This window comes from Neolamprologus multifasciatus, chromosome 7 (genome assembly GCF_963576455.1).
Source record: "Neolamprologus multifasciatus chromosome 7, fNeoMul1.2, whole genome shotgun sequence".
NCBI classification, from domain to species: domain Eukaryota; kingdom Metazoa; phylum Chordata; class Actinopteri; order Cichliformes; family Cichlidae; genus Neolamprologus; species Neolamprologus multifasciatus.
The window spans coordinates 49,838,317-49,865,401 of record NC_140445.1 but is presented as its reverse complement, the minus strand read 5'-3'; the positions used below and the strand labels follow the sequence as shown (position 1 = coordinate 49,865,401).

General features: G+C 42.3%; 1 protein-coding gene across 1 annotated transcript in view; it reads right to left on the bottom strand.

Moving 5' to 3' along the window:
• The window catches only part of LOC146515234 (A disintegrin and metalloproteinase with thrombospondin motifs 20), a 79,858-nt gene extending 53,325 nt beyond the window's left edge, over window positions 1-26,533 (bottom strand). The window contains exons 1-9 of the mRNA XM_085166780.1: window positions 25,943-26,533; window positions 25,372-25,733; window positions 20,020-20,188; window positions 10,536-10,789; window positions 8,095-8,178; window positions 7,413-7,537; window positions 7,267-7,307; window positions 6,826-6,931; window positions 3,547-3,693 (exon numbers count right to left, since the gene is read on the bottom strand). Of these exons, the coding sequence (XP_085022906.1) occupies window positions 3,547-3,693; window positions 6,826-6,931; window positions 7,267-7,307; window positions 7,413-7,537; window positions 8,095-8,178; window positions 10,536-10,789; window positions 20,020-20,188; window positions 25,372-25,733; window positions 25,943-26,033 (1,379 nt within the window). The 5' untranslated portion in view covers window positions 26,034-26,533. The remainder of the gene's footprint in view (window positions 1-3,546; window positions 3,694-6,825; window positions 6,932-7,266; window positions 7,308-7,412; window positions 7,538-8,094; window positions 8,179-10,535; window positions 10,790-20,019; window positions 20,189-25,371; window positions 25,734-25,942) is intronic.
• Between the last annotated feature and the right edge of the window lie 552 nt (window positions 26,534-27,085).

Genomic DNA, 27,085 nt, shown 5'->3' with positions numbered 1-27,085 from the left:
CACATTTGTATTAGATGCATTTTCCTCTGCTGAAGGCAAACAAGAACATTTACAATGCTAAAGCACCATGATTAAGTTAAATAAATCTGCACCAGCCCCAGCGCTGCAGTATAATGACAGATTGTGCCGTATATGAGCCACACCCTGAGCCACGACACAATAAAAGAGACAACAAAAGCACAGCTGGACTTACTGCGTCTATCCACCAGCAGTCTGCGTATAAAATCATCCGCATTTACGGCCGTGAATGGGCACAAATGAAACATGTTAGCAGAGCAAGGCGAGCCACAAAGGATCTTCTCTCTCTTTGTTTACTTTGGGAAAAGGAAACTTTCAGATGAGACAGGTCTAGATGTGTAATTAGACAACATGTCTGCACTGCTCTGACAAATTTCATCCTGGATCGAGCCGCTAAAACACCTGCTCAACAAAGCACCAGCTGATGTGACAGGCCAATAATTACACAGGATTATCCTCCGTTACCATTACTTTGTTTCTTTACCCTTTCATTTCCAGCCATAATGTAAGAAATTGTTGCAAATGCTGGCTTGTGGCAAGAGGAGGGGATGATTACACTAGAAGAAAACAACAGCAGTGGAAGACACTGAATGCAAACCACATAGCAGCCTGTCGAGGAATCATTCGGACAGTCCCATATTACAGTGTCTTTCAGCAGTTGGTCATCTGTCTAATCGGTGCACTGGAACTTAATGGAATTATTATTAAGACCGAGACAGACCGAGGGAGAAGGGGTCATTGTGGTCATATTTTAAATGAAACATCTATGTGCTGGGGAGGGGGGACAAAAAATCAGCTGTGTGAATTCAAGACGGTGAGCCAATTCCCATCTGGAAACAAGAGCTGTCACACCTGGAAGCCTTTGGCAGACTTGGAAGTGTGTTTATTTACAAATTTGACTCGGTTATTGTGTTCTTGTCACACGAGACTAAAACAATAACAGTTTTCATGTACACCATAAAGGCAAGATGTCAAGAGGTCAGCTCATGACAGATTGGAGGCTTCTACAAAGAGCTAAATGACATGTGCAGTGTTCGATCAAACAGTAGTAAGTCTGTCATGTCAGCGTTTTGCCTCTGAAAAAATGAATTATTGTTGTCCTTTTTTTTTTACTGCTGTGCAAAGATGTGCTTTTACTTTGTAGTGTTAAAAACTTCAGCAAGGTTTTGAGCTGTCACTTCAGAAAGAATCATGCCCAAAAACAATAGAGATACGTTTAGATGATGCTCACAAAGCAGGAGATGGATTTACACATTTATGACAGCGTCAAGATCTATAGTGAGAAGTAGCATCAAGAAATTCAAAGAGTCACACAGTAAAGAACAAGCCTGGCAGAGATGTGTCTAAAAACCCCAGAACAACTGCCAAAATACAAGTTAACGATTTAGTCAAGTCAGGGATAGTGGTCTCAAGGAAGTTAATCACTAGAACTTTGTGCAGGAATGGACTGTGAGTTCACAGACCAAGAAAAACTTCTCTTCCCTGCAGAAGAAACGACTTCAAGTCAGACCTAAATATACAAGGAACAACTTGGAGAAAGATACTAGAAGTGGGTCCTTGGGTCAAATGAGACTAAACTGCTTGTTTGACTAAAGAGACAGTGTTTATGTTTGGATTACGACGGTAGAGGCGTGAAACACAGTAGTGGTGGTATTGTGTTGTAGGGACGTTTAAGTGCATCTTAAAGTGGAAGGAATCATAAAGAAAGAATATGTGACTACTCTCATGGAGGGAGGCTGATAATTCTGTCTTCAACTGTATGAAGATTGTCTTCAGCTTCCTCATCCACAACCAGATGGCTGTCCCTCCGTGAGCCTGGTCCCGCCTGAGGTTTCTTCCTGTTAAAAGGGAGTTTTTCCTTCCCACTGTCACCAAGTGCTTGCTCAAAAGGGGTCATCTGATTGTTGAGGTTTTTGCTGTATAATGTCTTTACTTTAACATAAAAGTGCTCTAAGTCAGCTGTTATTGTGATTTGGTGCTATATAAATAAAATTGAATTGAACTGAATTAGAGTTATATATGAATAAACACAAAGTAGATGTAGTAGCTCCCAGTTTTCGTCAAGAAAATAGATGTTGATGGATTATTTATAATGATTTTACATTATACTTTCTAAGAGTTGTTGCTGCTTTGGCAAAAATTGAGATGTACATAGGAAATCGATAGGGTTTCCCCAAAATGAACAAGAACTAGAGGGTAGGAATAGTCAAAGAGTTGCATTTAAATTTTATATTTGGATGTTGTGGGTTAAATCAAATTGCACAGTGCCAGAGTAGGAATGAATAGTGTCTTTGTGCAGCAGATGGGACACAATGACACTGCACTACAACAGTACAGTTTTCATCAGCTTTCAGGTACGGGACTTGAGTGCACATTATTACAACAATATTCAGACAAGAGGGACCGCATTGGGGAATCCGTTGCTGTTTGAAAAGGGATGTTCGAGAGGTGGCACGGCCTTTCATTTTGTAAACTGTTACAGGTTGAATTTACTCTACGGGAAGAATGGGCAGTCAAAACACTGATATACTTGACCAGGTCGGTCCACTCAGCAGGAGTGGTGCTGCAGAAGTGCTACTTTCAATGAATGCTCCTCATTGTTGGCTGGCGAAAAAACTTCAAAAGCACTTGGACTGCACTCTCAAGAGCCTTTCCCACCACCGTGGCTCCCACACCGAAGCCAGTGCTTCGTTCTTGATACCTGCACTGTGTGTTACATCCAAAGTGACTAACAAATGTTACAGTTTAGCATGAATGCGACTGACGTTCACGTCATGCTCTTCCTGTTTTTTTGTGTAGTAATTAGATACAAACAGAAGAGCAACACAGCTTTATCCAAACAATAAAGAGACAGATGGACATTCTTCTCAACTTTGGCTGTAAGTTCCAACCACTGGATGCTGAGGTCCGGGCTAGCTGGAAACTATGCAAAGAGCATGGCCTTAAAACTCCATATGAGGCCATCGCCTAACTCTCGAGACGCATCTGGTCAACAAGGCTGTCCTTTGTGAAGGCCTCTACAATTAACAGAGGAAAGGAGGGAAAGATTAAAGGGTCATGTTCAGGGAAGATGTAATTATAACTGACATTTCCCATTTTGAATCGAAGTCAGGATGAGCGTCCGTGGGTGCGGGTTTGGAGTAGCTGAATCAGCCACCTCCCCATGCACAAGGTTGTGGTGATGAAATGGGATGAGTGACTAGATTACTGTTTGGCCAGCTTCTTTACAAAATAGCTCTGTCTGAGCAGGGGGACAGATGAAGGACTTCAGGAGATCCATCGCTCAGGTCAGCTGAGGAAGACCCCCAAATTCAAACAGGAAATACTCTTTCAACACAAGGCAATAACAACTCCACACAGTTTACATTACACTGACCTGTCTGCAGAGTTCTGTGGGAGACTGGAAGCAGTTACATGTAAAAGCTGGAAAAACCATCACTTTCTCTCCCATGAGAAGAGCTCATAATGAGTCATGTGGTTTGATTACAAAGCAATTTAGAACCAGATAGGAGAGCTGCAGATACCTACTCAAGAAAGTCAGTGATGTACTTGCGACTGCACTTGGACCACGACCAAGGGTTGGTATCATAGTTAAGTGTAGGAGCCATGACGTGATACTGGTGCTTTATCCCTGCCTCCCGGCACTTGGGGTTGTCATCATGAGGCATGTTGAACCTGGTGCAAAACAAAAAAAGGGGGAATTTAGAGATTGTGAGGGTTATCATCCGATTATTAGATATGTCATAGTAAAAAGGATAAATGTCTAAGATCGACTCTCAGTCATTTGTAGCAGAGGGTCACAACCAGCCCACAGATCCGGTAATATTTTTGAGTTATTCCTCACACTTTGCACTTTTCCTCTACTGGTCTGTTTGTTTTCCACTTCCAAATACATGCACATCCTTATTTGTATTATTTGCTAAATATTTAGAGAGTAAAATCCTTTCAAGAGTTTCAAGAAAACTCCAACTGGCCAGTAGGTGGTGCAACATTGTCTTAAAAAAAATGTCACACTCCATCTATCATTATCTATTGGCTTCAACATCGAGAACAACATGCTAGTGAGATCTACCTCCAGCTTAGAGGTCAAAGTTCACCATCTCACATTCTCAGAGGGCTTAATGCTTAGAAAAAGCTGGTTGTAATAGCACCTCACACATCAGTTGCTCTCACAGACAGGAGAACAAGACCGATGTCCACACAATCTTACCAATAAAGCTGCAATAACATTGTCGCAAACATTTGCTGAGATAATAATATTTCCTGTATTTTCTGCAAGTCCAAAAATCAGTTAACCAGCTAATTGTTTGAGTATTTGTCTTTAGCGATCAAGCAGTGAGACGGGAGTCTTTGCAAAAGAATAACTGTACGTAATGAGGCATGGAAGCTGCAAACTAATGAATTCATCCAGGCTGTCTGTAGCTGGCAGTCTCATAGAGCAGGTTTTCTTGATCATGTCCAGAACAGTGCAGCCCAGCATAGATGTCCTGTTTTGTACTGCGGTTTGGCGCATTACCCATAAATACATGCACGCATGAGTACACATGTATTTATACACACAGGATCCCATGCAGCTGTATGATGTCTTGAGATGTTTACGCCAGGATGTGGGGCAGTGCTGTGCTCTGGGCTGGAGCTGAGGGTCAATCCATACCACCACACAAACAAGATCTAGCATGGCTGGCATGGAGCCCACCCTACGGGAGACGGAGGGCCCGAGGGCAAACACCCAGGAAATAATTAAGCCTCTGGCACAGTAATAAGCTCTGCACACAAACCAAGCCGTTGGATAATACTCACGACATCAAAACTGAATCAACTGGTACTATGCAAAAGATTTTTTGTCACTTGTGATGTAAAAAAAAAAGTAAATAGAATTAAGTTTCACAAAAAAAAGGAGAGAAAACATAAAACTGGATATGTTGCGTCAAATAAGTCAGATCAGAAGGATACAAATGAGAATACAACCTTAAAATCCGGAGATGAGAGCCTTTTAGTGTAATGAGGTTATAAATCAGGCAGTTTTGTGGCTAGATCAATGGAGGAACCAATTTCAGTGATTTACATGCATCTGAAACCACTCACTTCAAGTTCTTAACAAAATAACTGCATCACTCTGTGCACATCACTGTCCCCGCACCACCCTATTTGATGGATCTTCAGCACTGAAAAAAGTATTTCTTTGATTAAAATCCTTTGAAAAGCACTTCAAGATAGGCAGAGCTCACTGTCTGTGAACTACACATCTTAGCTGCTCTGAATGTACTTGTCCACGAGAAGAAACCATCTTTAACAATCCCAGAGATTTTATCCCATTGGCTTTCTGATTTGTTTTGTTTTTTGTGTGCACTTTACACACTTGATATACTTTTTTTGCAAAATGTCAGGGAGATTTATTTTTGATCTGGGACATCTGAAGCCAGACAAATGTTTTACGTCCTCATACATGTCACCTTTGAGGAGCTATCAAGTGACGCCACGCCACCTAAAACTCCCTGTGCTGCCTATTAGTGATCGCACATTCTCACAGTTATCTGAGAAAGGCCTCCCAGCCATTAGTCTAAGTCTCTGATTAATCTGCAGTGCTCTTGAGTGGGTCCCATTACCTGACACTGGCTTTCTCAGAGCGCCAAACACTCATGAGAGCCCACGCCTGCAAACACAGTGATCCGCCATGCCAAGAGACAGAGCCAAGTGGGCCTCCAGCTGCTTGAACTTTAGCATAAACAGATCCACATGAGACTCGAAGTAAAAAGGGGAGGGTGTAAGCTTGGTCCATCTGCTGCTGCTCTGGTCCAGTCTCTCCACTGGAAAAATGTGTGACCGTGGCAGAGGAACTAGAAAAAATATCTCCCATTCTTAACTATTACCTCACAGGCTCACACTGACAGTGCGCCTTTTTACTACCCAGATGGAGAGAAGCAGAAGAGACAAAAAAACAAAGACAGAGGCCTTGTCTTTATCCAAAAGTAAGCTCTCTGTTTTAAATCACCTGGAGCATTCGTAAGAATGAGGAGGTAATGACTTATTTATCATAATTTCGCCACAAATGGATGTTTGGAATAAACATCGCTTCATACGAGAGATAAAGTCATGTGTTTTGACTTGGTCATTTGAAGACAGATTATGCGTACGAGTCTTTCTTCACTCCACACATGTGGCAGTATTTGCTTGTTGTGAAAACACTCTCTGGCGGAAAGGCATGTTGTGATAACCCCGCTATTACCCGCTCGAAGGCGAGCCGCACATGATGGCGATGTGACATCTCCAGTTTGTTTTACCTGTCTTTGGCGCTGAGGAGTGGTGGGGGGGGGGGAGGGGGGGCTGGAAGGCTTTCCAAGTACTAAATACAATATTTAGCTTTGTACTTGCTCCTTGTACCATTTCCAAGAAAATCTTTGTTGTTGTTCATCAATGCCAGGTCCAATTATTATTAGGATTTTTGAGGGTTTTTTTCTGGCATCCACAGAAAATTGTGTCTTTGAGCTTATAGCTATCGAGGTACAGCTCGGACACATGGAGGGTTGACGTCCTGAGCTCTATAGTAAGGCATTGTAGGCTGGCATGTTATTAAAAGTCAAGGGTTTTTTTTCTTTATTATGTTTTGCACCTGCGTCTGCTGCACTCTGTGTCTCTTGATAAGAGGGCTTTTGTAGTCAAGCTTGGCTTTGAGTGGTGACATACGTCCTGTGTGTGTGTGTGTGTGTGTGTGTGTGTGTGTGTGTGTGTGTGTGTGTGTGTGTGTGTGTGTGTGTGTGTGAGTTATGGGGGTGGTGGTGGGGCAACAGGTTTAGAACTGCAACTTACACATGGCCCAGCTCATGAGCGATGGTGAAGGAGGCACTAATTCCATTTTCCTCACTAATGGAGCAGCTCCGGTACGGGTCGCACATGGTCCCCAGCTCAGCAAGCCCTACAGGGTCAACACACACCAATACGCACACATAGGAAAACACACAGATCCGCATAAACATCTACAAGCCAAGTGTGTCTGGGGGAAAAATAGCTGCTTGAGCGTTTGAGAAGATTAAAGGCATCAAAACTTCTGTTTCCTAAGAGAGATTAGCACTGCCACAGTCTCCCTCCTCCCAGGTTTACCACTCTGTTCTGTCACGATAATATTATTAGCTGACAGCTTGCCATAAACTCATTACAGCACAGTTCATGAGCTGTGGTCAGTGGAGTGGAAAGTTCACTGTAAAAGAACTTAACGTGCAGATATTTTTGCATGAAAAGCCAAAATATTACCTAATGTGTCACATTTGTCTTTAGCGCGGCAGATGTCTTCCCTGTGAAAAAGAAAAAACACCAACCTGTAAATCCCTTCTGAAAAAGGCAGCGTGCTTGAGCGACTTGCTTTCGAAAAGGAGGTGAGGGTTGGGAAATGCAGATACCTAGTTATGAGGAGCGCAGTGTCGTGGTGAGACGGATGGCTGTCGTCCTGAACGTTGTGGCTCTGCTGCCAGACACAGAAGTTGTGCAGAGTGGTGGCAGCGTTGAAGCTCACAGTGGGACCTTCCTGTTTGGGTGAAACAGCAGTGGGGTCACGACCAACAAACTGGGCTTACATACAGTAACCTTTTTTAATAATGGTGGTAAAGACATATTAGAACATCATGTTCTTTAATGTGTGAGCCTGTCTTAATGTCTTATGTTTGTGTTCATTATGATTATAATGTTTGGAATAAAGATTTAGGTGCTGGATTTGTGGAAAACAAGGACATACATTGGTAATTTTTCAGTGACATCTTGCAACCTGCAACAGCCTTATGTTCTTCCCTGTGTTCCTTTCAATAACAGAGGTAGTGAGGAAAATCTCACTGTGACCAAACTAAACAAAGAAAATCCCTAGGCAAATGCCTACTTATTCAAAAACTGATAACAGAGCATTTCATTTGCAGGTGGCTAGCAGCCTTAATACATTATGATTTGTATTCCACATAAGCTCGACAAGAAAGACAGTGTCCTTTCAAAGAGGCCCCACAGAGAAAAAAAGCCAAGCCAAAGACACCTGCAATGACGTCAGCCACGCGCAGATGACTTGCGTACACGTAGCATTCAAGACCCCGTACTCACCTGTTCATTGTGGATGATGACAAGCTTGACAATCTTGATGCTGATGAGGTTTCCTATGCTGGGGTCCCTGTACACTGCTGCTACCTGTAACAAAGACAAAACACACAGACAAAAAAAAATGCAAACTTCCACTAACCTGAGTCAGAGCAGAGCTAGAGTCATGTATTAGTTAAAATACTTGGAATGGGAACACACAGTCAAGGCTCTTTTTGCTAAGCTCTATTTTGGTTTAATCAAAATAGCAGCAGCTCACCAAAGTCAAAAGAAAGCACAAAGTGCCTCCTCGAGGGTAAGTTTAATCAACAGAGTATTTAAACCAATTACAACCCCCCACCCAGAAGACCATAGAAAAGGAAAAAGAAAAGAAGGAAACTGGACCTGGCTACAAATGTGAAGCAGCCCCTCTGTGGGGACAGCAAAATATTCCAACTCTTTTCCCCTCTGCTACTCTTGCGTTTCTCGTGCACCTGTGTCACGGTCAGCCAGCGGTCCCCCGAGACAGGGTACGGCCTCATGACAGGAACTTATTAGTTACTATAAACATTTAGCTCATTGTAACATAGAGGGAAGCAAACGTAGCCCAGGCTTGCCCGGGTTGGGTAATAAAACGAGACTGTCTTTGTATGCACGTCATCCAACGGTGACACATGACCCCGCTCATTAGACTCTCACCTCCAGTTTATGCTCTCATGCGATCAGTTTAACAGCCAGAGGCGAGGGGGACGACACCATAAATTACTGCAAAATGCATTCAGGAGCCGATATTAAACAGTAAAGGTATTTTTAGGACTTCTTAGAATTTATATTTTGCTACATGTGCAACATTTTTTTACATGGTTAAAAGCTACCTTCTTAAAATAACAGTAAGACAGTAAGACATTAGGGGTCATATCTATACAGTTTATCGGCATGACCAATAGAAAATAATATGGTAAGTTTGGATAAATTGTGGCAAAAGTTGAGCAAATGTAACCATTTGAAAGAGGACAGGGGGAAAAAAGCATGCATTTGTGTATGGCTGCCCCCTGGTCTGCAGACATAAACATGATTTGCTGTCGAACTTTGGAAGAAAAAAAAAAACTGGCCAATGCAACACTCACTATACTCCAGCAACCTTTAAGGACACTCCACTGACAATCATTACTCCTCTGCAAGTAAATGAGTGCTTCAAACATTTTGCCTGGAATGGTGTAGAGAGACAGCAGATACTAGACTCAGTTCAATTAATAACCCGTCCTGAGTTGAGATGTTTTACTACCCAGTCCATCACAGTGTCACTGGCTTAATTACCAGCCTTCTTTCACAGTCAAAAGTAGGACTCATAAAGTGGTCAAGGTGCTGGACAGGCTAACGGGGTTTGTTTGGCATATGCAGAAGCATGCTGAGGTTACATCGGGGTTAACGACCAAAAATGCCAAACAGTAAAATCTGAGACTAGAAAAACACAGACCTGGACTGCAGTTTCCACTGGGCAATTGCTTTAATAGTGGAAAGAAATATATCACAGAGTACGTGATGTATACATCAGAACTTAAATTTTTTTAAAGTGTTGTCATATGTGGCGTATTCACTGAAAAAGCTTCTGAATACTACTGTGACCAAAATGTCAGATTGCTCTTTATTTCTGTTGCATTCATTTCAGCAGAGTTTATCATTTTTAAAAAGGTTCAATAGCATGAGTGTCATTGATTTAATGTTAAAATCTGACCCTCATGATGGAGACGATCATCATAAGAAGTTTCTTATTTGAAGTTGTTTATTTTGTGCTGTAAAGTTTTGGTCATTTCTAGAGATTTGTCACAATTAGAAAAAGACTATGCATGTTTTCAATGTAAATGTCCACAAAACCACATTAAATTCAATACAGCTCTGCTGTAGATTAGGCATCAATTAAATTAGATCCATCTAGTGGAAAGTATATTCCATCAAGCCTAATTTTGATCTAGTTTGAGATGCTTATTTACACATGGGGAAACAACACGCTGAGCATACAGCCAAAGAACATGGCCACATAGAGTTAAACATTGCTGGAAAAAAATATGCATTTAGCTCGTCTTTAGCATTTGATTCAAGTTTAACTGACTATTCTATAAGTCTACAAGTCTCAAGTTTAAATGATTCAATGACTTGTGAAATCTGCTGTGAACAACAGCATGGCTAACACTGAGACGTTTGTCGTGTTCTTTCACTAAGGTTTTGTTACTTTTCAGTATTTTAAATGAACCTCTAAATCTTTCAGTTTTTGATGTTTGGTTAAATTGGTTTAACAGCTGATTTTAAAACCCTTCTCCTCACATACAAGGTCTTGAGTAACTAACTCCATCGTATGTTAAAGACCTTTTAGTAGCATGTAATCCCAACAGGAAGGCAATGCCAGCAAATAACACTGAGCAAAAACACATTTAAACACTGAAAAAAATAAGAAACATTATTTTACTTACTACTGACATGATTGTTAGAATGTAGTGCTCTAGGTTGCGTCCATGGTGACGCACCATTTTGGCATCTGCTGTCACCATCAGCTCAACGTAGCGAGGATAGGACAGGAAACGCTTGCGCCTGCGTGGCGATCTTGGGTGTGGGCTGGTGGAGTTGTTCTCGAGCATGCGTTGGTGCTCCACTGTGGCTCTGAGAGATTCTAGCTCCTCTCTCATGGTCCCTCTCATCTCTGCAGAGGCTGGCTTCTTCAAGTTCTCTGTTTAAGAAAGAAAATAATTTTAATGTGGTAATTAGCCTTTTTTTAATGGACTACTTAACGTCATAAAGGTGTTTCATAAGAGAGCAAGCTACATCTACAGTTCAGTGCCATGTTGTGGCGCAGCTTAGTTCCAATCACATAACTAGACTTCTGTTGCAGACACCTGCCATAAACCGTCTCATTCAAGTGTTCAGGAAAGCAGTTGAACCCAGAGACACAGAGTCACTGGTAAGCTTTGAGCCTGTGTTTTATCTCAGGCAATCTGGATTCTCCTGTCTCAAACGAAGCCACACAAACCAAGAAATCCCTTAACAGCACTTTACTGAGTCACGGAGACTAGGCTCAGTTTACGCCATGCAGAGGCGTAAAAATCCTCAAATTTTTCCGCTCTGGATACCCCAGTCATTGTATTACTTTGGTAAATTGTTACAATCGTGGTGAAAGGAACACATTAACACTCAAACAGTTCCATTCATACGCCGCCTCCTACAGCAGCCTCAGACCCAGAATGACAGCCATACACTGTGCACACTCAAATGGCTCACTTCTCTCAGCTGAAGCGCACGTGTTGTGCTGGCTACAAACGGTAGATTCCATCATCATGACAGAGTGAAGTTAAAAGAGGAACACAAGGGCAGAGACACAGACCGATTGCCTGTATTATTAGAGGCAAGGCAAGAAAAACTCGCTGTACTTAAAAATGAAGTGGCGTTGATTGCACATTAATAAGAACCCTGGAGTTCTGAATAAAAACAGAGTGGAAAAAACAGCAAGAGGTTTCCCAGTCACACCACGGGAATAATCCAAATCACAAAAAAGGGTTGAGTTTGTTTTCTGCAATGTCCCCAGATTCTCCTGACTGAAAATGACGACCAATGGCGGGCCAGATAAACTGCACGTATCAACTATGAACATCAAAATGCTTAAGCAGTCAATCAGCACTGTATAACTTTACACTGCATTTTGTGAGAAGTCCAGGACCGGAGCGTGCAGGTCGATCATTGTGCTCTCCTGATTTCCACTGTTGCTTTGGCGCACATCCGTGATATAGTGTAAGAAAGCTTGCTTAAAGCAGTTTCACCTGTCGCCCTGCCGAGGAAAGATTGATCTAATGTATGCCAGGCGGGCGGAAGAGAACGATCAAAGAGAAGATTCATGAATGTAGTGCAGGAGGACATGCAGAGGGTTGGTGTGACAGAAGAAGTGGGATAGGTTGAGATGGAAATAAATGATCTGCTGTGGCCACCTCTAAAAGGACCAGCTGAAAGAAGAAAAAGAAGACCAGAGGAAGTAGCAGAGAAAAATATCAGGAGCCACTGATGAAATAGCTAAGAATTGACAATTCACTGTCAATTTCCTATTTTGTCAAAACTCAAATTGCTGTAATTTTTAATAAATGTTTGTACATATAGGTGTAGTATTTTCCTTTTGCCTCCATTAAACCAAGCCGCAAAAGGGACACAATGTAGCAAAAGTTGCTAAAATAATTACACCGACTATGTAATTACTTTAAGTAAGACCACTAGTGCTTACGATCCAAGCATAGTTTGGAATCCGTCATCCTCCTCAACTTTGGATAACCCGATTACAGTGAAGACTTCCATTGTGTTTTGTAAACTCAATCTTTCCAGACAGTCACACAGAGACAGATTGTGTGTAACTGTTAGATTAGGGGGAAAAAAGAGAAAGGAAAACTCATTCAGTGCTCCGTGAGTATTCAAGCGATGCCCCCAGTGGGCACACGAGGCGAAGCGTGACTCCCTGGCACAATGGCCCACAGCTCTTGCCGCCGTGAGGCCCAACCCCATGCCAGAACCAGCATCCAAGCCAGCGCCAAGCCGGTCTGTGCCCGTGCACGCAGCACGGGCAGCTGGGCCAGCACGGAGCTTTGTATTTTCCAGGGAAAGAAAAGTCTCAAAGGCCAAAACCCACCGCACTAAACCCCTTAAACAGACTCATCACTGCAGACAGTCCGACATCAAAGGGATTATCAAAGCACAGAAGAGTATCTCTCCATCCTCAGAAATTGGTGTTAAGACTCAGAGTAAGCAAGTGTGTGATGGAAAAAAAAAGAGGAGGAGGTGAAAATATTTCCTTCTGCTATAATAGCCTTTGAATCAGTGCAGATTAGCCACACACAACCTTCCCAAATCGCCTTAGGTTGAAATCCCCCTCTCGCTAGGTAGTGAGCTGCTACTTACACCATGAGAAGACAGGGGTGACTGACCCACTGTACGCACAGAGGCATTACATCACCCACTGGGCACCGGAAAAATCAGCCACAGAAGGTCTTTATATCTCTGGGCTCTGCATGTTGGAATTTACTATCAAAAAGAACCTGATAGATATTATTTCTTTTCAAACTTGGAATATAAACTCGAACTTCAGAGGTTTCTCATGATCGGGAGCATTAAAAAGGGGCCCTGCATGGCATGAGTGTAGGCATTTCCAACTTATAATCTAGTCGATTCCAATGTACACACAGCTAAAATGTACCAACAGAACACACTCACTTCTATGTTCCAACACCTAATTGACTCGGGGATGTGTAAATCTTTATATCACTGTGCCAAAACACAATCAAAACAATGAACATTACCCTGTTTGTGTATTCACTCAATGCCATGAATAATTGCAGACAAAATATCCCATACACACCTTGACTGACCTCTTTTAAACATATCTAGACATTTTGATTGGGTTTGAACTGCCACATGTGTTAACAGTTAAGCATTTGTTTACATTAATCCATAAACATTAAAGTGTGGAAATATTTTACTGTTGCATAGACTTTTAGTCCATCTATGTATACCAGCCTGTCCAAAAGGATCTCAATGGGATTTTAACATAGAGCTGCTCTTTCATGACAAATGCCAAGAACCAACACATACGTAGTTGAAGTAATAACCATTGTTTTACAGTGTTTTGCTGGCCTTCTGAGAGTTGTCATCTTTGGCTACACATTAAACCAGGGGTGGGCAATTCCAGGCCCCGAGGGCCGGTGTCCTGCAGGTTTTAGAGCTCACCTTGGGTCAACACACCTGAATCACATGATTAGTTTGTTACCAGGCCTCTGGAGAACTGCAGGAGCTAATTTAGCCATTTCAATCAGCTGTGTTGGTTCAAGGACACATCTAAACTACACTTTCCAATCAGTACAGGTAGTGCCTGCTACTTAAAAAAATCAGACAGCGTGGTTATTGGAATACAAGTTAAGAGGGGAAAAACTTTAAAACCACCGCAGACAGGGGCACAATTAAGTGCAATTCTGCGGCTAGACAGTGGAGAAGTAAGGAAGCTAATTGCTTCTGCTGAAGAAGGCTTTTAAAAGTGAAGTGGCATGGCTGTCGACATCACTGGAAGTATGGTCTTTGTACACTTGCAGTCCACTCGGTTGATATTTTAAGTTCAGAGATAACGACAGCATAGTGGTCGGCTGCAGACCTCCTCAAATGACGAAACACTACTTGTGGATCAGAACTGTGACGGGTAGTAGCCTGGAGTCTTATCTTAGCCAAACCAAGATACTCCCGATGTCTAGTTTAAAGAGGTTCATCCAAATATACTAAAGATTAAATCATTATGGATACCATAAAGTTTTATCTTATTTGAATTCAATTAAAAATGTTTGGCTTGGGAAACGCAAGAAGCAATCCTTCCTCTTTGTTGAACACACGTCTTCAAATCTTACAGTAATTTGGTTACATCTGGAAGGCCCAGTCAATAGTTTATAGGAGAGATGTTGGCGTTTTACAAGGAAGTGCCAATAAAGAGCAAATACATCATTTTCTAAAGCTCTTCGAAATGTGTCAAAGATTTGATGAAAAGTCTCTAATAATATTATTTTTTATTTATCCAAATAAAAGTTCCATTGAGATTAAAAAATCCTTTTTCAAAAGTGATCTGGTCAAGACGGAGGCAAAGATTTAGTCATTCTAAACAGAAATAAATAGTTTCTGCTTGTACTGACATACAAAGCAAGCGAGTGAATACAACATATACATGATACACGATGTTGTATATACAATAACACAGAACTAGCGCCACTTCAAGAGCAAAGACATTAACAATGAGCACTATGTTCTCGACCCTTTGAAACTCCCCGACAGGAACTATTCTGGACAGTTTCCTGTCCTTCTGTAGATTATTCTAATGACAAAAAGGGGCAGCATATTTTAAGGTCTTTTTTTGCAGGGATAAATACTGCTAACGTTTTGCTTGAGTGAAGGCCATACTAATCATGGTTTTACACGTGTATGTTCACAGGTATACAAAACCAGTCCAATCGGAGATTTGCACACACAGGATGCTAATAAAATGCAAAGCAGCAAATTAAACAGGATCTTCAGGTTTTGTTAAATGCATCACTAAAGAGCATCAACCTCAACACTGCAACTTATGCAATCACATGTTTATACGTAATGTTAAAATCCTATCTGATAAGGACATATACAAGGCCTCATTTTTCTTTTCCTTGAAGACGACCATTTGTGACTCAACAATGACTACTGTTCAAGAAACCATTTAAATATCAAGATGTTTCAAGATTTTACTCTAAGACAATCAGTATGGATGACTTAATCACGTCTACCATATTTTAAAAGAAACCCCTACTTTAGATACTGAACTATAAATCATCTTTACATTAAAAATGTAGCTCTGTGTTTTTGAAGGATGTCTGGCCTCTATGATAGTAAACAGCCCGAGATCCTGGCCAAGTCACTGATGATTTCCGGTCATCTCTTGGATATACTCTTAGTGGGAAACTGCTGCTCTTCCAGCATCCATGCCACCATGCAGTTAATCACTGTCACTCAAGTTGTTTGAATAAGCTCAAGTCTGTTAAGAATGCCCAGACAGTATTCAGTGGCAGAAAATAGCTCAAGTTGGAATCTGAGCAACACACCCAACACACTGGGTTCAATAGGGCTGTGGCCTCAGGGTAGGCACATGGCAGCTATTAAAGTTACAGACTGTGTGTGTACCCAGCCCTACTCAGCCCTGTCCGGAGTATCTGTTATCCTAAACTCAGCGAGTGCAATGGACCAAATTATTAGCTGTTTGCATTATCTGTCATGGAGTGTTATGAAATTTGAGGCAGTAACTCAACAGAGCATCCTGCCTGAAGGGAAAACTCACTCATTACACACAAACAGCACATGTGGTGGCTCAAACTCGCAATCAATGCATGAAAAATCAGGTTTTTTTAGACTTTTTCTGACACATTTTAAGGCTAGCGTTCAGATCACAGTGATTCAAAAGACAAAAATATTCAACTGGCATTCAAAAAGACAGGAGAAATGAGTCTTTTTCAAATGAGGGCCAACAGCAATGCAGTGAGTAAGAAAGCTACTTTATAGAAGCAGGTGTAAAAGAAGAAAAGCAGGCAGTGGGAGCTTGAGAAAAGGCAAGGGCCACTGCCAAGCTCTGAAGTAAGACAGACAGGCACATGCAGTGCAGGCCAGAATTGCTCAAACTCACAAAGAAAGAAGTTAGTTTCCCCCATTCCTCTCCGCTCTTGCTCAGCAATTCTCAGCACTCAGTGGGACACTTCATCCACTGACAGGCCAAGGAGATGACATGCACTTTCACAAACACACTTTCACAAGCAAACCACATTTACACACGGACACAAAAGCCCCAAAACAAACTCTGTTTTTATTCTTTGCCACAATAGGTACTTCCTGGAATGCAGGAGGTTGAGTCAGTGCAAGGGCCATAAGGCCACAGAATAAGCCTAAGCCCTTTGGAGCCATGTGACACCCAGAAGTTCCACACAATCTAAAGAAAGATGGTAAAGATGACAGAGTAATTGCTGTTCGCCCATCACACCCTAGCTGACCACATTTCCTGACCCCTGTCAAGAGCCGTGCTTCAGAGGAAAACAAAGGGTTTAATGCATACATAGTTCCAAGTGAGGCCCGGCAAACAAGCCGCCAAGCCCAGAATCCACGCACCTCTAGGAGGGAAAAGTTCAAGGTCACATCAACTCATCCAGTGAGTGACTCCAAACAAAGAGGGAAGTGAGGTCACAATCAACAAGTGCCTCCATTCACATACATGAAAGCGCAAAGGGAGGGCAGGCACCGATTCAAGTCGGCTAGTTCAAACCGCAGGCGGGGGAGGACATTTTTCCATGTAAATGAACCCATTGACCAAAAACCTGATGCTAGCATTTGAGCTACCATGTATACACAGTGGGCACCGAGAGGGGAATCCTATACGATGATTGTGTTAAGGGTCAGAGGGCACAGATGCCATCTGTGCCAAGTATTGCCGCATCAACGCCAGGCAATTCGGTCTCCAAGCTGGCCTCGGTTACCCATCAAGAAATCAGGCAAGCTGCTTGAGAGCTGACGCTGGAACAGGACTTTGGGTAGTTGGATTTCAGTTTGGTGTCAAGCTGTCTTTTAGTCTTTTCACTGTTTCTAATTCAGACAAAATACGACACCCCACAGTTCTGGACTTGCAGCCAGTGGCTTGGTGAAAGAGATTCTTTGCAATTCCCGCTTCCCTTCGCCTTTTGCTTGTCTTCACATGGATTTTTAAAAAGCAAAGAGAGCAGAGCGACAGAAGAATCTACCCCTACCTGCAGCCGCCCTCATCTCTGCGCTTATCTCTATCAAAGGATGACACGGGGATTCACATGCAAGCCGACAGACTGATACCCTGTAGAATGTGTCATTAGGGGTCGGAGCCGTGTTGTGGTTTGAGCCTGTTAAGCTTTATTGCCTCTATGCTTTCAAAATTCAGAGCGAGGCACAACAAGGCACTCTGTGACTTTAAAACATTAATCACCCACTCAACAGCTATCTACTCCAGTAAAGGTATTCTAAACAGAAGGAAAACCACCCAGGTTGGCTGACAGAGAAAGGAAACTGATACAGCTGCAAGCAATGTCCATCAAAGACACTGGCATCAGTGGTTCCGTAGGATGAACTTACATTTAAAAATGTCATATAAACTTCCATCCATTCAACACAGCATTACAATAACAGCCTCTCGCTTTATCAACAGAGCATGAACACATGTCGTGAAGAAAAGCAGCTGAAGACAGCCGTGTCCTGACTGTTAAAATAACAAAATATAATTTTCCATCAAGGTAACACTTCAGTCTTATCAGTCCACTTCTACATCTGGCATCTCACAAGCAGCGACAGCACAAGTATGAATAAGTCAACTATTTGTACGTGTCGGAGATGACAAGCTCAAAGCTCAAAACAGAGCGTCATCTTTGTGAAATGTTTCTATGTGGAAACATTGCTTTCCTCTCCTTACAGCATTTTTTTCTTTCAGAGATCTTGGAAACTCTTACTTGTCTTAAGACAGTAGATACAGAAGTCTCCGTTGTTCTGGCGCATTGCGCAGTGCACGAGGGGGGTATTCTGAGCCAGCATTTCTAAAGGAAACTCTTATCTTACCATTCTGCTGATACACATGCTGTTTCCTGAAGGTGTGTTTGATAAAGCGCAGTTTGTTTCATCTTTATCGTTTTCAAAAATATGTTTTGCTTCAGGAAACAGCAAAAAAAGCGGGATGGATAAGGAATAAAATCACCGTATGTCTTGCAAAAACAATTTTTTTTACAAATCAGAGTGGCTGCTTGGAAGGCCATCAGCACTTCTCTGTGTGGCTCAAACGTTCTCTCCACAAAAAACACGAATATGGAAGAAAAAGCGACAAAGAGAAAAACAGAGTCATAAGATCGCGTTGACCTTGACAGAGAGTCCTTTTAGAGCCAGTCAAAAAGAAAGGAGATTGGAATCGGCTCTCTTGCTAACATCACAGGTTTTGGGTGGGTAATCTATGTGCTTCTTGCTTAAAATGTGGTCTTGTGTGAAGCCTATGCGCTCCTCTAATCCATTAATAAAGCTTTCCAGTTTTTCAAACACAATGACAAGCTGACAGCCTGAGTGTGTTGACATTTATTTTAGAAGTCAGTTTAGTCTAATGAAGAAAATTAAGTGGACAATTTGCCTTCTGAGACATCAATGTGCAGAAATACTGCAAAGCCAGGAGGAAAATGCCCAAAGACCAGGAGAAAAAACTGCAAGTGTTCTGGAAGCAGGACGACATGCGTCAAGTTAGCGTTTATATGTAACCTGCACTGTGCTGTGTGTCATAAAAAGACAGGACAAGCCTATTAGTCTGTGCTCAGTGAAGCCTTCAAAGAACCAATTTTTCACAACATGTGGAGATTGCCCTTTCTGATAATGGCACAGTCTGGGGACACCTCACAGTCCTAACCCAGGCCCACTGCTTCTTTTAATCCCTTGTTCATTGTTTACTTGCTATCCTTTGATGAGGCCCCGCAGGTGTCTCTAACACTTTAAACACCTACATCCCAGCTACCTCCTGCTGTACACTGAACAAAAGGATTTCATTTCACAGTAAAGGTCATGAGAAGCTATTTCAGGATGCTTCTCATTTCATGTTAACTAGACATTGAACTGGTTTACACACTTAAACTGAATGGTTTAAATGGATGTTCTTAAAACATTACAAGTCAGGGGGTTAATAGATATATATATATACACAAAGCTTTCAGCGAATGCTGGGTCTCTGTTTGGCTCACACAGATTGAGCGAGTGAAAGGAATGAGCATATTGAGGCAGCGTTGGCCTGTCCAAGTTTTTTTAACCCACCACCACACACAAAGGCCACCACCGGGCGACAATGGCTGCGTTCAAACAACAAACAAATCAAGCAGTCGGCATATAAAAGATTTATCGCGTCACTCAACAAAGGCCCCCCTCGGAGATCCTTGTGAGGACAACTTTAAGGTCTTCCATCGAGGTGAACTTCACTCAGTCACCCTGCTTTTCTCTTGAGGGCCTCTCCACCACCCGCAGGGCCTCAACCATAAAAATTCAAATGAAATTGGGGGAACTTTCCAGCAGCCTCCCAAGTGGAAACCCCCCCCCCCCAGTTCTTTTCAGCTGCAAACTAAAAAGTTATCGCACCTACCCTCTGAGCTCCTGCTACAAACCTGGGACTCGATGTTCCAGCAGAGGAGGCATGAAACCACCACGCAGTGCACAAGTAACAGCCACTAATCAAGGCTGAAATCTGCAAGCCAAAGATCGTGACTGAGTATAATTTACATTTTAGGGCAGTGTTTATTGCCACGGTTCAGAAAGAAAATACAGGAGATAAGGAGGTAAGTGTTTGTGGGTGAAAGTCAGACAGACTGTGGTTACAGGTAGAATACTTAGGCAGTCTATTACCTGAGGCAGCGCAGGGCTCTGCATTGTTGTCAGTTTTGGAGATGTTGCTTTTCCTCTCATGTCGATAGACGAGATGAGGTTTGTCGTGTTCTTCATCGTATTCCTCCCCCGCAGCGTTTAAAAGGGGTTCCAAGAAGAATTCGCCATGTTGTGTTGTAAAAGTTCCAATCTATAAGGGGGGAAAAGCCAGGAGATGTCACTGGTACAAAGCATGCACGTGCATGTGTGCATATTCTACTGTACGCGTGTCTGTTTATTTCACAGTTTCATTTACACAGGTTGTGGTCTCTTTGCAGTCACTCTGTCCTAGCCTCTGGCACCAGGGTTCACATTATTTCCATGCTTTTAAATAAGCTCTTTTGACAGGTGTGTATGGAAAGAACATGCTGATTGAAAAGGCAACAGAATATCCGTAACTGCTTTCATGTCAGTTATTGTTGAAGTTTAAGCCCTGAGAATCTCATTCCGTGACAATGAAGGCGAGTTTTGAAACATTTTAAGTCTTTTGCATGATACATTTATCAGGGCGCTGTTGCAATTCAGTAAACCGTTTCACACATTTATGCACAGGTTATTGGGTAAGCTGTAAGTGTCAAAATGCGTTTTTCCCCGAAAACCCTGACACTGGGAAGAGTGACATCATCATACACGGACCAAGCTGCTGACAGAGGAATGCTAATATTGATTTGGCAGCTCGGTCCCTCACAAAGCTTCTTAGCTCACTCAGCCATGAGGCACACTGGTGTTTGCATGGTAATTTCATGCGCACACTTAAACAGGATATTGGAGGCTGGAATGTTATCTTTAAGGCAGCATTACGCCATAAACATCCCCGAGTGATGGACATTTGACAATGGAAAAGATACAACTCGGACGTGAAAAACAAGTACAAACTGGAACTGCACTTTTCCTCCCTACTTTTCAAAAAGTGAGGGATTAGATCCCCTACAGGTTTACACTATAGCTCCTGAAAAGGGTTAAAGGCACTCAGTTCTACAGTTAGGTATTTGGAAAGTGGCACAATTTGTGTAATTTTTGCCTTTGTATGACATTCAATTCAAATCAAGATGTGAAGGCGGTTTCACGGCCAAGTGGGGCCTGTTTCCTCGTCGTTCCACGACAAATTTAGCAGATAAAAATTCTGGAGTTGATTCCAAGTGTTGCACTTTCATTACTTAGATGTTAACTGGAACTATGTGAAGGTCAAAGAGATATCAGTTTAGGTGAATGAGGCCATCATTAGGCTGAAAAAAAACTATTAAAGAGATAACAAAAACTTTAAGAGAGGTTAAATCAACACTCTGCTACATTCTTTTAAAAAAAAAAATGAATGCACCAGCCAGCTCAGCAACACCAGAAGGACTAGAAGATAAGGCTATGTTATGGTATGGGCAACTATCACTGTCAACAGAACAAGTTTGCCGGTGTTTATTGATAACGTGACTTATTGAGATAATCAGCAGGATAAATTGGGAAGTGTACATGTGCTATACTTTCTGCTCAGATTCAGCCAAACACTTCAAAACAGATCAGACAGTGCAAATAGTTAAATGACCCAAAGCATACTGCTAAGATAACTTTGTCAACTCAACTTTCTGAAGACAAAGCTGAAGGCAAAGAGACACACAAACAAGCAGCAATCTAAGGTGGCTTACAGTAAAGGCCTGTAAGCCACAGAGACTTCAGGCAGTCTAGAACCCATCAAAGTATGAAAAACAGTCCTGATATTTAAAATTATCCAAATCAGCTTGAGCCTCTGAAAATAAGGAAGGGGTGTATAAAAGTGGCTGTAATTCCTGAAAAGTTAATGCAATACTTTTGCTTAATTGCTTAAATAAAAGCTGAGAGTCTGGACTTCAATCACATATTAAATCTTTGATTTAGAACAACTATGCCATTTTCCAAAAACATATGGACGTGGGTTCAGTGCAATAGTGTCAAAACTTGCATAAACAATGCACAGGATAGAAACGCCTTCACTTGTTGAAGCACCCGCCCTCTGCCCTGGATCAGTACTGGTTTTTCAGTTCTGAGAAGCCAGTGAAGTTGCTTCTTCAATGCAGAAACAAAATAGAAGTAGTTTCCAAATCCAGTTTCCAATAGGGAACTTTGAGAGAAGACAGCATGAACGGATGCATTTGTATGAATGATTTCGAGAGGATGTGACTCTTTTTTTTAAGTCCTAAAGTCCACCAATCACTCATCATAGACACAAAACATGCTGTGACAACAACTCGCCAGAGAAGCTGATACTGAATAAACAGTGTTCATGAAATGGTCTTTGCAGTCAAAATAAGAGTCAATCCACTCAAGCATACACGACTACATTTTCTTACATTTACACGGTCGAGTAAAAAACAAATTTATGTGGCTAAAACGCATCAGGAATTATCCACTGCAGAGAATGTTTCCCTTTGTGTTTCAAAAAAATGATCACTGAATAACAGTCAGATATTACTTCATTCTTGACCTTGGAACTACAAAAAAAGCACAAGGTTCATTTGGTACGTGCTCTGGTTCGTTTCGGTGCAGATCTTGAGCAGATGGAGATTACTCTGTTGTCATCAAACTGTCGATGTAATGTCCTCTTTGTTCGCAGCAGACTCAAAACATTCGCTTTCGTCTCATCTGGTTGTGAAAATAAAACTCTGTTTAAATATACCTGATCAACATAGAAGTACTGCAGCCTTTTTCAAACCATTGAAGTCATAGTCTAAATATAATGAATGATTTATACAATGCAAAAATTGGTAGATGTTTGCCGGTGTCTTGTAAATCACTGTCTATGGTGAATTAACTTCAATTAGGTAATTACGGGTGATCCGGTCTAAAGTTTCGTGTAGTGTTAACAGAAAGCTGAACAGATAAATGCTCCCTTTAGTCAGCGGAGAGGAAGAGATTCAGGGTTTCCCAGCATTAGCTCAGCAGCAAATCTGACAAAGGTTTGGGCAGACACAATGGCTGCTGTTCAGTACTGGGTGCTGAACTGGACCTTACAACTGAGAGACCCCTTTTTGAAGCGAGGTCACATTCGTGACATGAGTGGATCGACTGCTGGCACACAGCTCTATTATGAAATCTCTCAAAGACACTATGATTTTCTGTGGCTGCAGACACCTGCAGTCAGTCTCTGTTAAATATCTTACGGCATAAAGGTGCCATGAACCTGATCTTTGTGCAGAGCTGCTTCATTCTGTGCTGGAAGTAAAACAGATGCATTTGTCAGAACAGCCTGACTTAACCTACACTTCTATTATGTGAGTGGACTGAAAAGACCCAGCTTCTCAAGGAACCCAAATTTCCCACGGTGTGAGCAATCTTTAAGTCTCCTCCGCAACCTTCATTGGCAGCTGTCTTCTCTTCGGGGCATTTCTCCTCTTTTTTGCCCATCATGACTCACTTTGAAAAGGCCAAAAGCTCCTCAACCCTGCCTCCCCCCAAGCTCTCCTCAATTGCCCCCCGGTGATAGCTTTGAGCAACGTTGGACGAAAGAAACTGCTTTTTCCAGAATGACCCCTTTGTTTTAGGGCCTAATTATTCCTTAATGACCTCATCTCACCAAAATGTGCCCGGGCCATTAAGCCCCAGTGATCAGACACGGAAACATTTATGACCCAATAGCCTCTGGTGGTGTGTCCATTGTCCTGTCATTCTCAATGAGTGATGTTGCAAGGAAGCAAGAAGGTTTGTTGAAAAAAAGGATGCACACATGTTTGTATAAGTGAGTCATATATCAGAGAGGGCAATTAAAGGCTCCCCTGATAAATGGAGAACACCTTTTGTCTTAAATTGGTGAATAAAAAGAAAAACACTTTATTTGACCTTGTTTTGTTTTTTGATAGATACACTGCTGTGAGTCAATTCTTGCAAAGTGATAATACAAAGATTTATGTTTTTTAACTGAATGTGCAAATAACTATATGACATGCTATTCTCCTGCTGTACATCTAAAATAAGGATAACCATCACTGATAATGGCCTAGAGCAGGAGGAAGACTTTAAGGCTATGGTCAGTCTATCTGTCCACTCTAACAACCCCTGCTCTCCCACCCTGCCCCATCCCCAGGCACAGTCTATGCCAGAATCCGCCTGGCGCGACTAAGGTCAACCCCCTGCCCCTGTACCAGTAACCTTATGTGACCCATGAAGTCATCGCTGTCAACAGTTATCAGATTCCCTCACATAGGAGTCAGCAAACTAAATGACTCTGGCATCAGGCGTCCGATATTACACATAAGTCCTATAAACCCCCTTATTACCCACTTATTCCATTACACCCCTATAAAGTTGGCGGGGGGAAAAAAATGTGATACATTTTCATCAATGAGCTTCTTTCTTCTGTCAATTAATGAACATGCCTCTTTAGGCTATGAAGAGTGACCACAAGAGAAGCGAGTTCCAGGAACTACATGGTGGCATCTTCATAAGACCTATTTGTCTATGGGTCAAACTTATGATGATTTGAGTATCATATTATAAACATTAAAGAAGCTGGAACAAGGAAATGTTCTGCGTTTTTATTCATATAACTGGACTGCTTTAAAATTGGGTTGTCAAACATAAGGTCTGGGCCAAAAATCGGCCCAAAGAATGTAAATAGATATTGAACTTTTAACTGTATTTTTATAACTTTTACAGCTTTTCCAGTTGATTAAGTCCCCACCCCTCCCCAGTGCCATTCATACTAAAACAAAGTAATTAACAATTAGTTAATTGACAGAAAAGTTCTTCCTATTCCACTATCTACAACAAAGTTGTGGGGGGGTACATCCATGGTAAAAAAAAAAAACAACAACAACAACAAAACACCTAATATTTTTTGTGAATGAACAAAAATATAACATTTTATGAATACAGGACATTCTGGGCAATGAACTACCAGAACTTTTGACACGTTTATCATGTAGTTTCATTGGTCCAGTGCACTTAAAATCAGTGTGGGCTGTATATGGCCTGTAAAATGAGTTTGACATCCCTGTTTCACAAGCACGAGCATGACACCAAATAACTAATAATCCATTTCTGTGTGAAAATCCTCTATGACCACATCAGGGTTTTAGTGTGTTTGATGACGGACACTTCAACAGAGTGGCTTGTTGTCAAATCAGCCCCAATCCCAACCATATCAACCAGCCCTGCACCCCACCATTCCCACAGGCACAAAGGTGCAGGGCTTCCCATTGTCACTAGTCCAGTAACACTTGCTCTCGATCCACACTTACACACATGACTTGAGCTGTGGGCTGTGCGTGCGTGGATGGAATTCGTTGAAATGGAAGAAAGCATGTCAGAGTGATTAAAGCTTCCCAAAAAAGAAGCTTGAAGATAGCGGAGTGGAAACCAAGTACTCACCAGACCAGTGCACAGGCTGAAGACGGCAGGGTACTCGCTCTTGGCGTTGACGTGTCCACGGAAAAAGCAGTGGCGCATATCGCCGGGGTCAGTGGACTGGGAGTCCGTGTCGTTGCTCTGCTCCTCTCCCAAGTGTGTCACCGTGTAAGAGGGCGCGATAAAGCTGGAGTCTGCGGTTAGATTGAGATGAAAGCGTTCCCCGAAAGCATCAATCCTGTAGTGAAGCCGTAAACCGGACAGGTCATCGTTTAAACTCCGCCGTCTCCTTCTGTAGTGCAGTTTGTGGGGGAACGACTCTCCGAAGTCATTCACACGTAGCGGCTTGACGATTTCATACGATGACAGCTGCTTGATGAAGCTTTCTGCTAAAAAAAAAAAGTCAGAGAAAGTTGGGACTGAGAGACAAAGCAATGGTAACAAACAGCCTAGAGCCTGTGTAACAGACTAAATGCAGATGCAGGGTGACAAGCCTACTGCACGCCGGGAATCATGCTCAATCACCGTTAATAATATTGAAACACATTTCAGCAGTATCACTTCATCGTACTCGCAAGCCAAAAGAAAACACTACCTTGTTTCGGATGCAACTGGTATTGCAGAGTCTCCCGGACAAAAGCTGACAGATGACACATTAGTCCAACCAGCCAGATTGCAAACTGCATGATTCCCTCCGCAAAGAAACCCGGGCTGTCGTCTCCAAGGCAGTACCCTCAATCTCTCTCCGAGCGGCTCCCCCTCTGCCTCTCCTTTCCCCCCGGCTTGTCAGCAGCAGGTCGTGGGATCCGTGGACGCTCTCTGCAGCGCAAGTCTTGCAAAGTGCACTGGCCTCATCGCATTGCTCAACATGCATCCACTACCCTCTATAAAGGCGAACTATTTATGACACATTCATCCCCCCCTCCGACTCGGAAAAAAGTGCTGCCTAATGTTAATTGCAGTCTATACTGAAAGGAGGGATCAGTGCCAAGTAAGCTTTCCCTTAGCCATCCCTAGAACACCCCGTGCACCCTAAGCACTCACCAACTGCGAAGCAACGCCCCTACAATCTCGAGCCAATAGTGAGTGTGCCTCGGCCACCACACAAGGTACAAGCTGGAGTGTTGCTGAGACCGGTCATGTTGCAAAAAATCAGCCAAAACGGTAAAACGAAGTGAAAGTCCGGTGATTTCTGTTTGTTTTCAGCCGTGATTCTTGCTATGATTCTAGCTTTGTCACTCTCACACACACAAAGGCACACTCTGAGGAAAGTAAGCCACACTTTGAAGCTGTGCCATGCAGCACTAAATTTCCTTGATTCTATATTAGGCTGTTATTATAAAGAGTCGTGATGTAACTGAGATGCCAAACAAGGAAGTCATATTGGATTTACAGAATAGGCTTCAAACCTAGACTGTTATATTGGCTAGGCCAGCATGCTAGCAGATAATAATATATAGGTTTTATGGCACACACACATAGGAAGAAGCATATAAAGGCTGGTCTTAATGCATTCACAAACCATTTTTGCATTAAAAAACGCTTTAAGGAATAGTTTATATCAATCTGTATTGCGCTGTTCAATGAACTCCAAGCCCCCTGCATGTAGCTATGTGGAAAAGAATGAGGTAAGAAAACCCCGGCACACTGCAGAGCAGGTATCAGGGGCAACAGATATTCAACAAAATAAGTCAGCACGAACAGACGACCAGATGTGGGTTGCAAAGTGGCTGTGTGC